Raw genomic sequence first — 13,598 nt, forward strand, 5'->3', positions numbered from 1 at the left:
ATTTAGAAAAGTATTCGAACGGCTTCGCAGATCAAATCTTAAACTGCAATTAGATAAATGTGAGTTTATAAAACGAGAAACTGAATTTTTAGGGCATATAATTACAACTGAAGGAGTCAAAGCAAATCTAAGTAAGATTCAAGCAATTCAAGATTTTAAAATTCCAAACTCTGCGAAACAAATTAATTCGTTTTTAGGTCTTTGCGGATTTTATTGCAAATTCATAAAAGACTTCGCAAAAATCGCAAAACCAATGACTCTTTGTTTAAAGAAAGGAGCCAAAATAAATGTTAAAGATCCCACTTATAAAGAAGCATTTGAAAAATTAAAAACTCTAATAAGTAACGACCCAATTCTCACATATCCGGATTAAGAAAAATAGTTTGATTTAACTACAGATGCAAGCAATTATGCATTAGATGCTGTTTTATCACAAGAAGGTAAGCCTATTTGTTTCGCCAGTAGAACTTTAAATGAACATGAGTTAAATTACGCAGCTATTGAAAAAGAAATACTAGCTATAGTATGGGCAACCAAATATTTCCGCCCTTATCTTTTTGGAAGAAGTTTAAAAATATGCTCAGACCATAAACCGCTTGTTTGGTTACATAATATCAAAGAACCTAATATGAAGTTACAACGTTGGAAAATTATACTTAGAGAGTTTGATTATGAAATAAAAGTCATTAAAGGAAAAGAGAATCACGTAGCAGATGCTTTATCAAGAATTACAAAAAATGAAACTGAAGATAAAAATTTGAAGAAGTTTTACAAAATGATGATGAATTAGAAACTACTGCAGCAACGGTGCATAGTGCACAAGAAGATAATGGCAATTGCATACAGATCACTGAACGACCTATTAACGTTTTTAATCACCAACTAATATTTGAAAAAGAAAATAAAGACACCAAGGAACTTACTCACTACTTTAACAAAACTATTAAAAAAATAATTTACAGTGACATGACTGACCGTTCAGCAAAAGATATAATTATAAAATTCATATGTGGACACAAATTTGTTATGTTCATTAATAATGACGAAGACTTTGCTATCTTTAAACGAGCTTATATGGATTAAATTAAACCAAACACTGGTACAAAATTAATGAAAACTTCAGTAATACTTCCAAACGTGTCCACATATGCAGACTTCCACGAAAAAATATTAGAAATACACGAAAAGACGATACATCAAGGCATTAAAAAGACGTATGGCGATTTTAAAACTAAAAATTATTTCCCAGACGCACAAAAACTTATTCAAAACATTATAAATAAATGCGAGGTTTGTAATTTATGCAAAGCAGAGCACAGAAAAGTTGCACTCCCTTTTGAAAAGACTCCTGAAACTCAAAATATTCGTGATAAATATGTTATTGACAATTATTTTATTGACCAACGTAAATTTTTGACATGAATTGACATTCATTCAAAATTCATTTCTATTATAGAAATAAAAACCACAAAACTGGATTGAAAGTAAAAAAGCATTACTCAAAATTTTTAGTATGATAGGTAAACCGAAAACTATTAAAATGGATCAGGATCCCAGCCTGGTATCCAAATCTTTACAAAACTGGATACAGAAAGAAAATATCAATATTGAAATCACTAGTAGTAAAAACGGTATAGCTGACATAGAAAGGGTTCATAAAACAATTAACGAAAAACTTATAATCATAAATACACTCTCAGATGCTGAAGACCAATTAATGAATATAGAAAAAGCAACGTATGTCTACAATCACGAAATAACTCATGATGCCACTGGTAAAACCTCTGCTCAAATCTTTCTTTATGGTATGGAACCGAGTAAAAATATGCAAAAACAAAAAGAACACAAAATAGATAAAATTAATAAAAATCGAGAGGAACATGAAGTGGTTTAGATATACCAAAGTTGAAAAAGAAATGAAACGTAAAGCGAAATTAGTAAACCCATTCAAAAAGATAGGAGCATTAGAACAGAAAGACGAAAAGCATTGGCAAGAAACTAATAGGGGTCATAAAGTAATAAAGCACATAAGTAAATTTAAAAAAGCTAAAGCGCAAAATCTCTCTAATCATTAACAATACTGACAATACTGACTCTGATCTTGAAAATGATCATGATAATGACAACAAATTAGTATTACACCGATCACTTCAAATAACGGTTATTTACTTCTGAACACAGGGATTGTAAAAATACCTTTATGTAACGAACATCATATGATACAGATTAATCAAACAAAAATATTAGAAACATACCAGGACTTTATGAAATACGAAAACAAGTTTAATTACGTACCAGATGTTGCCTTAGCACTAAAACAACTAAAACATGAAATCAAGGGAATTATTTCTACACAAAGACAAAAACGAGGATTTATTAATATTGTAGGAACTGCTTATAAATACATATTTCGAACATTAACAGAAGACGATAAAAAAGAGCTAGAAGATAAATTAGAAAATTTACAAGATCAGGTAACTGAAAATAAAGATTATAATGAAATAGTTACAGTAATAAATAAACAATCCGAAGACATAAAGAGACTTGTGAAAGATGAAGAAGAAATGGATGCATTTCACATTTTTAGATATTCATTAAACATTTCCCTTAAGTATATTGAAGACTTACAAATGGGATTACAATTAACAAGAATAGGAATATTCAATCCTTAAATATTGAAACATGTAGAGTTGGATGATATAGACGAAGAAAAACTTTTATCAATCAAAACTTCAGCTTGGATAAGTAGACAGACTAAAGACACTTTTATTTTAGTTCATATACCAACTTCATTTAAGGAAACCCAAAAATATAGAATTATAAAATACCCAGATGATATAGGCCGACAAATTGACATAACTTTGAATATATTGTAACTTTGATAACTTTGAATATTTTGATAACTTTGAATATTTTGTAACTGATAAAAACACTGTTTTTTATTTAGAAAATACACCAAGCTTAGACCAAAAGTTATAACCACTAATCAATGTATCTCTCAAATTCTTATTAATCAACTAGCGAATTGTCAACACACGTTTATATCAGAAAATGAATCAATAAAATACATTGAACCGAACATCATTATAACCTATAATTTAAGCAAAACACAAATTAAACAAGATTGTCAAATATTCAACAAAACAATACAGGGAAACAACATAATACAATTAAGTCAATGCACTTAAGAAATAAGAAACATTAAATTTACTACTTCAAAGATTATAAACGAATATAAAATTATATTATCTAGCACGAATGTAACGTTATATGAACCAATTCCATTGTTAAAAATTAAGAAATCAATTAGTTATCAAGAAAAGCAAGAAACAGTTTACAAGTGGATTGTATTCACAATTTTAATAATAATAGTTTTAACCATCACTACTTACATCATATTTACCTACAGGCGCCTAGCCAACAAAAAAGAAATTTTTGTTAGATTCAACAAGGATGTTGAATGTTCTAGAGAAGGGGCGAGTGACGTATTACCAAATACTCCAGACATCAAGCCTAACACCCAGCCTGTATATCCCGAGATACCCATTAATTCATTTGTCAAACATAACATTTCAGAGCCTACTATAGGAGTTATTCAAATTAATCAGACGACATAAACATTTCCCGTTAGACATAAACATTTCCCACGCCTGTTATCAACAGTCCCCTTATTATAAACATTTCATATGCCTTTACCGACGACAGCAGACATAAACAAGTGGTAAACTTTTAAAAAAAGGGTCCAGCATGAGAACCCATTCATCAGCATAAAAGCTTTGACCAATCCAAATTTAATAAACAATAGATGCAGCCTGACAACCCACCCATCAGGCCACCAATTCAACCAATCGAAATCTTCTGATCGAAGTCCACTTTCGCTGCTAGCGTCGCTGTCAACGATAAAAGCCATATTTATAAGAATAATGCAATTGTGAAAACAGTTCAATTTTTGCAAGTTAACGATAAAGACATTACCAATAAAACTCCACTTTATATTAAAATAAAAATCTTTTTTTTAATATATCACAAAGTGCAAAATCTAATTTGAATGCATTCTTCATATTTAACTATTTGCATTTATAGATGTCACAAATTGGCTTAACGGAGTCCTTGCGAGGCGAAGCAAAACGTTTTGAAGTTTGGTTTCAAGGACGACAGGAAGTTTATACCTTGCAGGCAACCACAGTCGACATCAAGCAAAAATGGGTTTCTGAAATCAAGCGCCTCTTACTTAACCAGCTCGAGGAGCTCAAAGGAGAAAAAATAAAGCAACACAGCTTAAAAAGCGCAGATTTAAGGCAAAGAACTTCATGGGACACCCCAAACATTATTCTAGGTCCTCCAAACCGCACGACAAGCTCTGAAGAATCTTTAAGGACTTTCAATCGGAACATAATTGGCAGCATAGAGAATATTGAACGCTTCACGGACAAGGATCAACGAAAAATTTGCTGTTGGAGCTCAGACTGTTCAAACAGTGAAGACGAACTGTCGCTTGTTGATGAACATAAATTACCAGTGAGTAAAACAAACGATATTTATGCGGGTATATACCCAAAAAAGAGTTTGGTCCAATTGAGCAACGCTAAAAGTCTTTACCAATAAAAAAAAAATTTGATGTAGGAATTAAAGTATTTCTTAATTAACTTCTGCTACAGTAAATATGTCCTTACAATTTAAAAAAATATTTTTTCAGAATATTTATATATATAGACAGTTATAAACCATTGAATTATCAAAGTAGTCTTGAACATGTTAAATTTTAAGCCAGATAAACATACATGTCCTAATTTCTAATGAGCTACGTTCGCCTAAATATACTACTTTGCTAAAGCTACAGATTTAAGGCTTTTAGTTTTTCTTTAGGAACAAATTATGTACAAATTAAACTGTTACTTGCTGACTACATGTAAGTAGTCACTTTGACTTATAAATGTTGTTCTTCTTAAAAACATTTTATTTGCGTTCGCCTAAATATACTACTTTGCTAAAGCTACAGATTTAAGGCTTTTAGTTTTTCTTTAGGAACTAATTATGTACAAATTAAACTGTTACTTGCTGACTACATGTAAGTAGTCACTTTGACTTATAAATGTTGTTCTTCTTAAAAACATTTTATTTGAAATTTTGTTTTTTATTTTCAGAAGGACACTAAACAGGGGGCAAGATTACTCTCGCTTCAGTAAATGAAATCGTCAATGTCAAACAAAGATGAAGCAGAACAGAACCTATCGAATGTGTTTTATTTTGAATGCCTTGTATTTGTTTAAGGGCCATGGCATTTGAGTAGTATCATCCTTAAGCATAATAAATAGTTATATAGCTTACACTAGTAACGACCTGAATTATTTATCTTGGTCACTTCGTAAACGAGCGACTAACTCAGAGAGACTGTGGGATCGTTTCATCAAATGAATATTGGGTGATTGGCTTTGTAAAGAATTTTTGTTTTACTGCCTGTTTGCTGGTGTCCGTATCGTGACGGCTCCACCGAGACACTCGATACCGTTAGTTCACGGTCTCTCCGCATCTCTCGGTTCTAAGGTCTGTTGCTTACAGTTTGACCAGAATGGCCTTGACTCTTTCGGAATTCTACCACAAAACACTAACACAAAAAATCTAAAGGACTAAAGGCCTACTTATTCTGGTGTCTTATATGAGATTTTGGCTCAAGGTATTTTTATTAATCAGACCTTTAGTCAAAATCTAAAAAATAATCACAGTTTGTAAAAAGACTGGTTGCGCAAATCAAGAAGGGGCTATATGACAATTTTTTTTTCAAATTTATTCGGACAGACGAGCAAAGAAAGACTTTTTCCACTTTCGATTTCAAATTGGGAGTGAACTGCATTTATTTTAGCTCTTCTATAATACTTACGTTTGTTTTCGTTATTAGGGTGAGACTAATTCGCTACCACAGCACTACGGCTAAAAAACTAGAGCTGATGAAAAAACTATTTATTCTTCTATTTTTTTTTTAAAGAATGCCCTATACCAATCGAGTTTAGATACGTTAAATTGAAAAAACCAAAACGAATGCCAGCCATTTGAAAGAATTGGCGACGTGGTAAAGCTAAGCCGACAAATGTGGTGGTTTTTTTATCCAAAAACTAAATGTTATATTATAGATTTTTACGAGACTCTTTGATTTTGATTCTCACAAAAATGTCTTTTTTCCAGCAACATAAGTTTGGCCACGGCGTTTGTTTTTTTAAGTTTAGAAAAGCAAAAGCCGATCGGGGGAAGTCCTAAAAAATTACATATTGGGAAAGTTTAATTGCGACCTCTCAGATAAACAAAAAGCATGCAATGTGGGTTGTCGGTAATATAACTATTGGGCTTAATAAAAGCGGGTCGTCCGAAATTGAAAACTAAAATAATTTAAGAAAGAAATATTGTAAGTTTAAAGTTCGTAGTTCTAAAAAAATGTTGTGAAAAACAAGAAGGGAAGAAAACTTTGCCGGAGCTTTTATACCCTTTGCAGATATTAAAAAAGGACAGTGTTTCGGTTTTTATTATTAATTATGTTTTATCTTATTAATAAAAACAAAAAAAGTCATAGAGTTAAAGATAGCTGTGGGTGGTTCTGAAAGAGATTGTTAAATCGTTAAATTCCTTAAAGCTTAGAAAGGCAAAAAGTGTCAAAGTAAACATTTTAACTTCAATTTTTTCAATACGCAGTTCCAATTATAGTGTAGATATTAATTGTGGTGTAAGTTCTTACCTACATAGAGCTACAAAGTAAGAACAGCTCTTCAACATAATGACGTATTAAATTTTTACTATAGTCACTTAGAATAAAAGTGCACTTATGCGCAAATCCAAATTTCCAAGAAAAAAATTTTTGCAAGGGAGACCCGTAGCATATATATCTAAAAAATTCAGTTTCTCAAAGCAAAATTATAGCCTTACAAAAAGAGAGTATTTAAGCGTGATTTTTGGAATCGAAAGATTCAGGTGTTATCTTGAACTGCAGGAATTCGAATTCATAACCGACCATGCAAGTTTAGCCTGGCTCATGAAACAAAGTATTCTGAAAGGCTAGCCAGATGGGCGATGGATTTACAGGGATAACCATTTCTAATAAGTCAATGAAAAGGAACCAGACGCTTTGTCGCGTAAATATAGCGACGATCTAGCAGTGATAGAGTCTTATTGTCCTGACATTGATCTTGCGTCGCTGGTTTTAGTCAGATGAATTTGTTAAGTTAAGACTCAAAATCGAAGGCAACCAAGAATCATACCCGAATGTGAAGGTATTAGATCAGTTTTTAGATATTCGTACACAACACGAGGTATGGGACAATTTTATTGGCCAGGAATGGTCCGACAGCTTCGGGATACATACGGAGGTGTGAAGTTTTTAAGACGACGAGATATCCAAATGCTATTCTTAGACCACCAATGAGGCAAGCAGCACAGTCTGACCGACCTTGTCAGCTTATGTACATCGACATATTGGGACCTTGTCGCAGAACTTTTCTAAATATCATTGGCTTTGCCCTCTAATTTTTTTATGTATGGGATACCAGAATTAATAATTTGTTTCTGGCTCACAATTGAAATCGAATGAATTTAACACCTTTCTAACGTTGTTTGGAGTATGGCATATGTATACGGCTGCTCACTCTCCGCAATCCAGTGCGTCAGAGCGTGTGAGTAGATCTATCACAGCAGCAACTTTGAAACCGACCAAACTGAGTGGGATTATCATATGCCTGGTATCAGTTGTGCGTTCTCAAGGTTCTCAATTTCAGTCTTTTAAATTTATTAATTATATGATTTTTTTGTTTACCTATTGTTAATTTTATCCTAGCGCTACAAGAACTTGGAACTTGAATAGAGAAGACCACTTAGCCCTTATGCAAGAAAAGTTAAAAGCAAGCAACATACAATCTAAGGGCAAAGCAATTCAATTACAAAGTTAACTAGGAAGTTTTTAGAACGAATTTTACACAAAGTCATTTTCAGAAAAAGGCGATAAGGCGATAGAAAAATTAGGAAATTCATATTACATTTAGAAGATATGGAAGGAAAACGTTTTGAAACGTATCTTGTAGTAAATAGGTAGTTTATAATAAGTATTTTTTTGGGAAGCAGTCAGGTTAACAGAGTGTATTTCCCGACCTGGAACGAAAAGTCAGTGCAGGGTGAATGTCTAGCATCATCTTTTTAGCTGTATCCGAATACAAAAAGGCGAATTACGCGGTTCTGCCTCCTTGGTTTTCAACACCCAGGTAAGCGATACCGATTGATACCAATCAGACTTGCAACTCAAGTGCGAAATCAATTGAGAGAGACGATTAGCAGCCGATTGGGTTAATAGCCTTGGGGAACAGTGGAAAAGAGCCCGGCTCTACAAAAGATACATTTACGCCAACGAACCATTTGTCCCATTCAGTTTACAAGTTAACATCATCTTCTAACTGAGATAGGATTCTTTTTTACGCCCTATTATTTACTCAACAGCAATCCTCGACTAGCATCAGCGTGGAAAGGCCTTCATCACTGCTGTCGCCAAAAGAATGAGTGCGATCTAAGTCGTTTATATATTTTTCCCCAATCGAGGCGTGGTTACTCAGTTAAGTTTTGATACATAATGAATTTAAATTTACTGGTATTAAAGAAACAACTTAATACTCGAGAGATTATCGACGTAAGCGCGATTCAGTTAAAAAAGCTATTACAATTCTTAAAAACCTTTATTAAAATATATTTTGAATTAAAATCACAAAAAATACAAAACTATTAAATAAGCAGCTATGAATTTAACGAGATCAGATTTGTATATATAATGATGCTTACAACCAACACCTGTTAGTTAACTTACTAGATTTAAATTATGTTAAATCAAATTGAATGGGATACATCAGCAAATTTATGGGTGAGGTAATGCGTATGTCTAAGTGTCAAATAAAACAGAAATAATAACGTTTTAAATATTAAGAGAAATATTATTATGAAGCAATTAACTAGAAATCTCCTCAGCAGGAAACCTTTAGGTTGACCCTGGGAGCTTTTAACAACAACTAGCTACAAATAACTTCTTCGTAGTCACTGTTTGTGGCCAAGCAAACTTTCAAGACTTCTCTAATTTGGTTGCTATAAACCTCGTGAAGTAGCATTAGCAAGCCAGAAAAATCCTTGTTATCTTGTTTTAATCCAAAAGTTCGATGGTACAAATTTTTTTAACGAACCCCCCCCACAAGCGGTTTCTGCTATCCGAAAATCGTCAGTCTGTAAAAAGCAATAGGTATATTACAAGGGGAGGTTTAGTTGCGATTATAAGGAAAATTTAGTTTGAAATTAACTAATTCAAAACCGTACTCCAAAGTTAAGAGAAAACCAGGCGTTCGAGCGAAAAAAGGGCATTTTTTTCGACGAACTTAACCTACCACAATGTGCACACAAGGGAGAGGAAATGACATGGAATTGAACCTAAGGCGGCCCCATATGCAAATCCTTTTCATCAGTGATCCCGCAGCCGCCTTAATAGGCGGTCGAAAATTCGCCAGGCAGGAAACAACATTTTTTTAAGCTGTGCTTTAATAAGAGCTAAGAGCCGGATCGTCGCCTTGTCATCAAAAAATAATAAAATAATAATATAATATATTTTAATCATTTCCGTTTTAGCGAACACAATTATTAATAAAAGGCAAAAAGGAGAACAACAGAGCTTAAGTTGTTTTTTGTAAGAGTGTTTTCTGACATGTAACTCGGTTACGTTTTTATACCCTTGCAGAGGGTATTATAATTTCAGTCAGTAGTTTGCAACGCAGTGAAGGAGACAGTTTCAACCCTATAAAGTATAAATATTCTTGATCAGCATCACTAGGAGAGTCGATCTAGCCATGTCCGTCTGTCAGTCTGTCCGTCCAGTTTTAAAACAATCTGCATGAAACTTTCCCAAATGTTGTATTTCTATTGCAGGTAGTATATAAGTCGGAACGAGCCGGATCGGACGACTATAGAAAATAGCTCCCATAGGAACAATCGGAAAAAAAAAATAAAAAAAAAATTATAACTTTGGTGTTTTTTAATTTTTGTTAGTTCTTCGAGATATAGTAATGATTTAATATTTTAGAATTACGGTTTAAATTTCATTAAAATCAGACGATTATGACATAAAGCTTCAAGGAAAACAATAAATATAATTAAAAAAACATTTTTTTTATATTTAACTTTTATATTTTGTAATTTTTTTAAATTTGACCTTTTAATAATTTGACGAAAACGATATCATATAGCTACCATAGGAACTATGAAATAATTACGCTGCAAATCATCATATCTTCAATGTTTTTAAACATATTCGCAAGTAAATCATTGTTTTCATGTTATCAAGAATATTTAATTTATGCAATAGCTGCAATGGTATATGAACTTCGGCTTACCGAAGTTTGCTTCCTTTCTTGTTTATGAAAAATTTTAGTTAAACAAATTCCAGGAAAAACCTTAGGGAGTTCCGTTCCCCATATGAAATAATATTTTTTGCAGCATTCCAGGTTCTCCTCAACACATTGTGGTTTTTTTTTGACTATTTTTTGTCCATAAATAAATAGATTATAAAAAAAAATGATAAAATATTTGCAAGCAAAAATGAGTCTGAGAAAATCAATTGCAGTAACGTAAAGATTAAGTCCATACTTTATTATAAATATATAGAGTAGAACTGTCTTTTCCAGATACTTAAGTGCTTTGGCGAATTTTATCGTGCTTAACGCACAGTGTTATAATGGCTATTTAACTCGTTGTAGGATCCAGTTTTCACAGCATCCAAAATGGTTTTATAGTTTTGTTAACACTAAGCGTAAATCCGCCTCTTCCAGCATTGCATTTTTCAAACGACGTATTCAGCTTCGTCCCGATCACATCAGTCTTTTTTATATGTATATCTTATTTATATGTCCAAGTCTAACTCAATATTTTGTCCGAATTTAAGGGGATGCTACCTTCCTGTTGATCTGCAAAAGGTTAAGTCTACTCACCGGATCTTGACGGTGTTCCAGGCAGTCTGCTTAGATACTGCGCAGAGACCCTGTGCAGACCACTATATAAATTGATCACCCTATACCAAAATTGTGAAATTTTATCGGGTCAATCCACAGTATGCCACATATACGTAAAGTGGTTGTGAGATGACTGGAATTAGACATATTGATGACCTTGGCGTATATCTGGACCCAAGACTTAAGTTTTCTGACCAAATTATTTCCAGGGTAAATAAAGCCAGGGATTTATAAAAAGGTGATCTAAAAAATTTGATGATCCCTGTGTTACAAGTATTTTATTTAGTTCATTAGTTAGGCCACTTCTAGAGTATCGCTCACCAGTTTGAAGTCCCCAGTATGGTGTACATATAGACCGAATAGAGTCTGTGCAAAAGAACTTTGTACTTTTTGCTCTACTGGGCCTCAATTGGGATGCAGACCTTATCTTACCATCTTACTCTTATTAATTTCATGGCTGTGAACTCATTCCAATTTGACAAAGTTCGGTTCGGGGTTCAACATTAACCGATTGATAAAATTCCGGTTTAAGAACCGGTTTGTCGATATGCTGGAACCAGGTTAAGATCCAATTCGGGGTTAAACAAAAAATATATATTTTTTAAGTTAAAAAACAATGCTTACTACATATATTTTTTATTGCTTTTCGTAAGTATGTAAGTGACGTATTACGAAATACGAGATACCCATTACATCGTTTATCAAACATAACATTTTAGAGCCTACTATAGGAGTTATTCAAATTATTCACACATAAACGTTTCCCAAGCCTGTTAGCAACAGTCCCCTTATTATAAACATTTCACACGCCTTTACCGACGACAGCAAATTATAAACTTTAAAACAAAGGGTCCAGCATCAGCACCAATTCATCAGCATAAAAGCTTTGACCAATCCAAATGTAACTATAAAGACTTTACCAATAAAACTCCACTGTATATTAAAATAAAAATCGCTTTTTTATACCCTTGCAGAGGGTATTATAATTTCAGTCAGAAGTTTGCAACGCAGTGAAGGGGACATCTCCGACCCTATAAAGTATATATATTCTTGATCAGCATCACTAGGCGAGTCGATCTAGCCATGTCCGTCTGTCCGTCTGTCCGTCCGTTTCTACGCAAACTAGTCTCTCAGTTTTAAAGCTATCTGCATGAAACTTTCCCAAAAGTTGTCTTTCTATTGCAGGTAGTATATAAGTCGGAACGAGCCGGATCGGATGACTATAGCATATAGCTCCCATAGGAGCAATCGGAAAAATAAATAAAAAAAAATTATAACTTTGCTGTTTTTAATTGTTTTATTAGTTCTTCGACATACAGTAATGGTTGAATATTTCAGAACTTCGATTTAAATTTCATCAAAATCGGACGACTATAGCATATAGCTCCCATAGGAACAATCATAAAAATAAATGAAAAAAATAATAACTTTTCTGTTTTTTAATTTTTTTTTTAGTTCTTCGAGATATTGTAATGGTTAAATATTTCAGAATTACGGTTTAAATTTCATCAAAATCGAACGACTATATCATATAGCTCCCATAGGAACCATCGGCAAAAAAATACAAAAAAAATTATAGCTTTGCTGTTTTTTAATTTTTTTTTAGTTCTTCGACATATAGTAATGTTTAAATATTTTAGAATTACGGTTTAAATTACAACAAAATCGGACGACTATATCATATAGCTCCCATAGAAATAATAAAATTATATAAAATAACTATCTAATAATTGAGCTGCAAATCATCATTGCTTCAATGTTTTTAGACATATACCCAAGTAAATCATAATTTTAATGTTTTCAAAAATATTTAATTCTTGCAATAGCTGCAAGGGTATATAAACTTCGGCTTGCCGAAGTTTGCTTCCTTTCTTGTTTTAATATATCTCAAATTTGTATACTCTTGCATTAAGTCTTATACGATAAGTCGATTTTTAGACTCGTTTTTTTTACGTTGCGTTCACATGGACAAATGTCAAAAAATAGGTTTTCTTAAGTATTCCAATATCGTCCATGGCATTCCTGGAAATACCTCAATATAAGTATACTGTATTAGACAACTGTGTAAAAATGTTAAAATGACTTAATTAATATTGGTCATGTGAATATCGTTTAGTGTATTGCACTGTATTTTGTACGTTTTTTCGTACCATATATTTTAATAAAACAAAAACAACAACTCGCACTTTCAACATACAACTTTTCTGGTATCAAATTTTTGTACGAAAATGGTTAAGAATTTGACTAAATAAATAAATATTTTTATATATTCTTCCCGCTTCAACAAGAAATGTATGTTTCTTGTCTACACGGGCATTTTTATTTCAGAGTGCCGGCTAAGAAAACTAGAACAACAACTAGAACCTCTGCAGGGGTATAAAAATCTGAAACACTCCGGTTTCTCCAACCGTAGAACGATGCTTGGTATTACTTTTATTCGTAAATTTGTTCACGGTGAATTTTGAAAGCATTACACTTATCTTACTTAGCAAAAAAAAAAAAACAACAATTTCCATTCGAGCGGCAAAACACAACAAAAAATTAGCAAAATACTTAATTTATAACCTGTTTTGATTTTAAGTATATATA

The 13,598-nt window shown here is 32.6% G+C and overlaps 1 protein-coding gene and 1 long non-coding RNA gene across 7 annotated transcripts in view; one reads left to right on the top strand and one right to left on the bottom strand.

Annotated features, from left to right (window-relative positions):
• The window catches only part of LOC128263675 (uncharacterized), a 79,396-nt gene extending 74,060 nt beyond the window's left edge, over positions 1-5,336 (top strand). The window contains exons 6-7 of one of the 2 annotated variants that reach the window (XM_052998761.1): positions 4,084-4,518; positions 5,145-5,336. In XM_052998761.1, the coding sequence (XP_052854721.1) occupies positions 4,084-4,518; positions 5,145-5,186 (477 nt within the window). In that variant the 3' untranslated portion in view covers positions 5,187-5,336. The remainder of the gene's footprint in view (positions 1-4,083; positions 4,519-5,144) is intronic. The other variant, XM_052998762.1, reaches the window with a different exon arrangement.
• LOC128263678 (uncharacterized) overlaps positions 1-12,239 on the bottom strand; it is a 53,789-nt gene extending 41,550 nt beyond the window's left edge. For 2 of the 5 annotated variants that reach the window (XR_008268469.1, XR_008268468.1), the window contains exons 1-2: positions 11,331-11,627; positions 10,989-11,271 (exon numbers count right to left, since the gene is read on the bottom strand). This is a non-coding gene — a long non-coding RNA (uncharacterized LOC128263678). The other 3 variants (XR_008268470.1, XR_008268472.1, XR_008268471.1) reach the window with 3 other exon arrangements.
• Positions 12,240-13,598: the final 1,359 nt, after the last annotated feature.

This window comes from Drosophila gunungcola, unplaced genomic scaffold (genome assembly GCF_025200985.1).
Source record: "Drosophila gunungcola strain Sukarami unplaced genomic scaffold, Dgunungcola_SK_2 000010F, whole genome shotgun sequence".
Classification (NCBI taxonomy): domain Eukaryota; kingdom Metazoa; phylum Arthropoda; class Insecta; order Diptera; family Drosophilidae; genus Drosophila; species Drosophila gunungcola.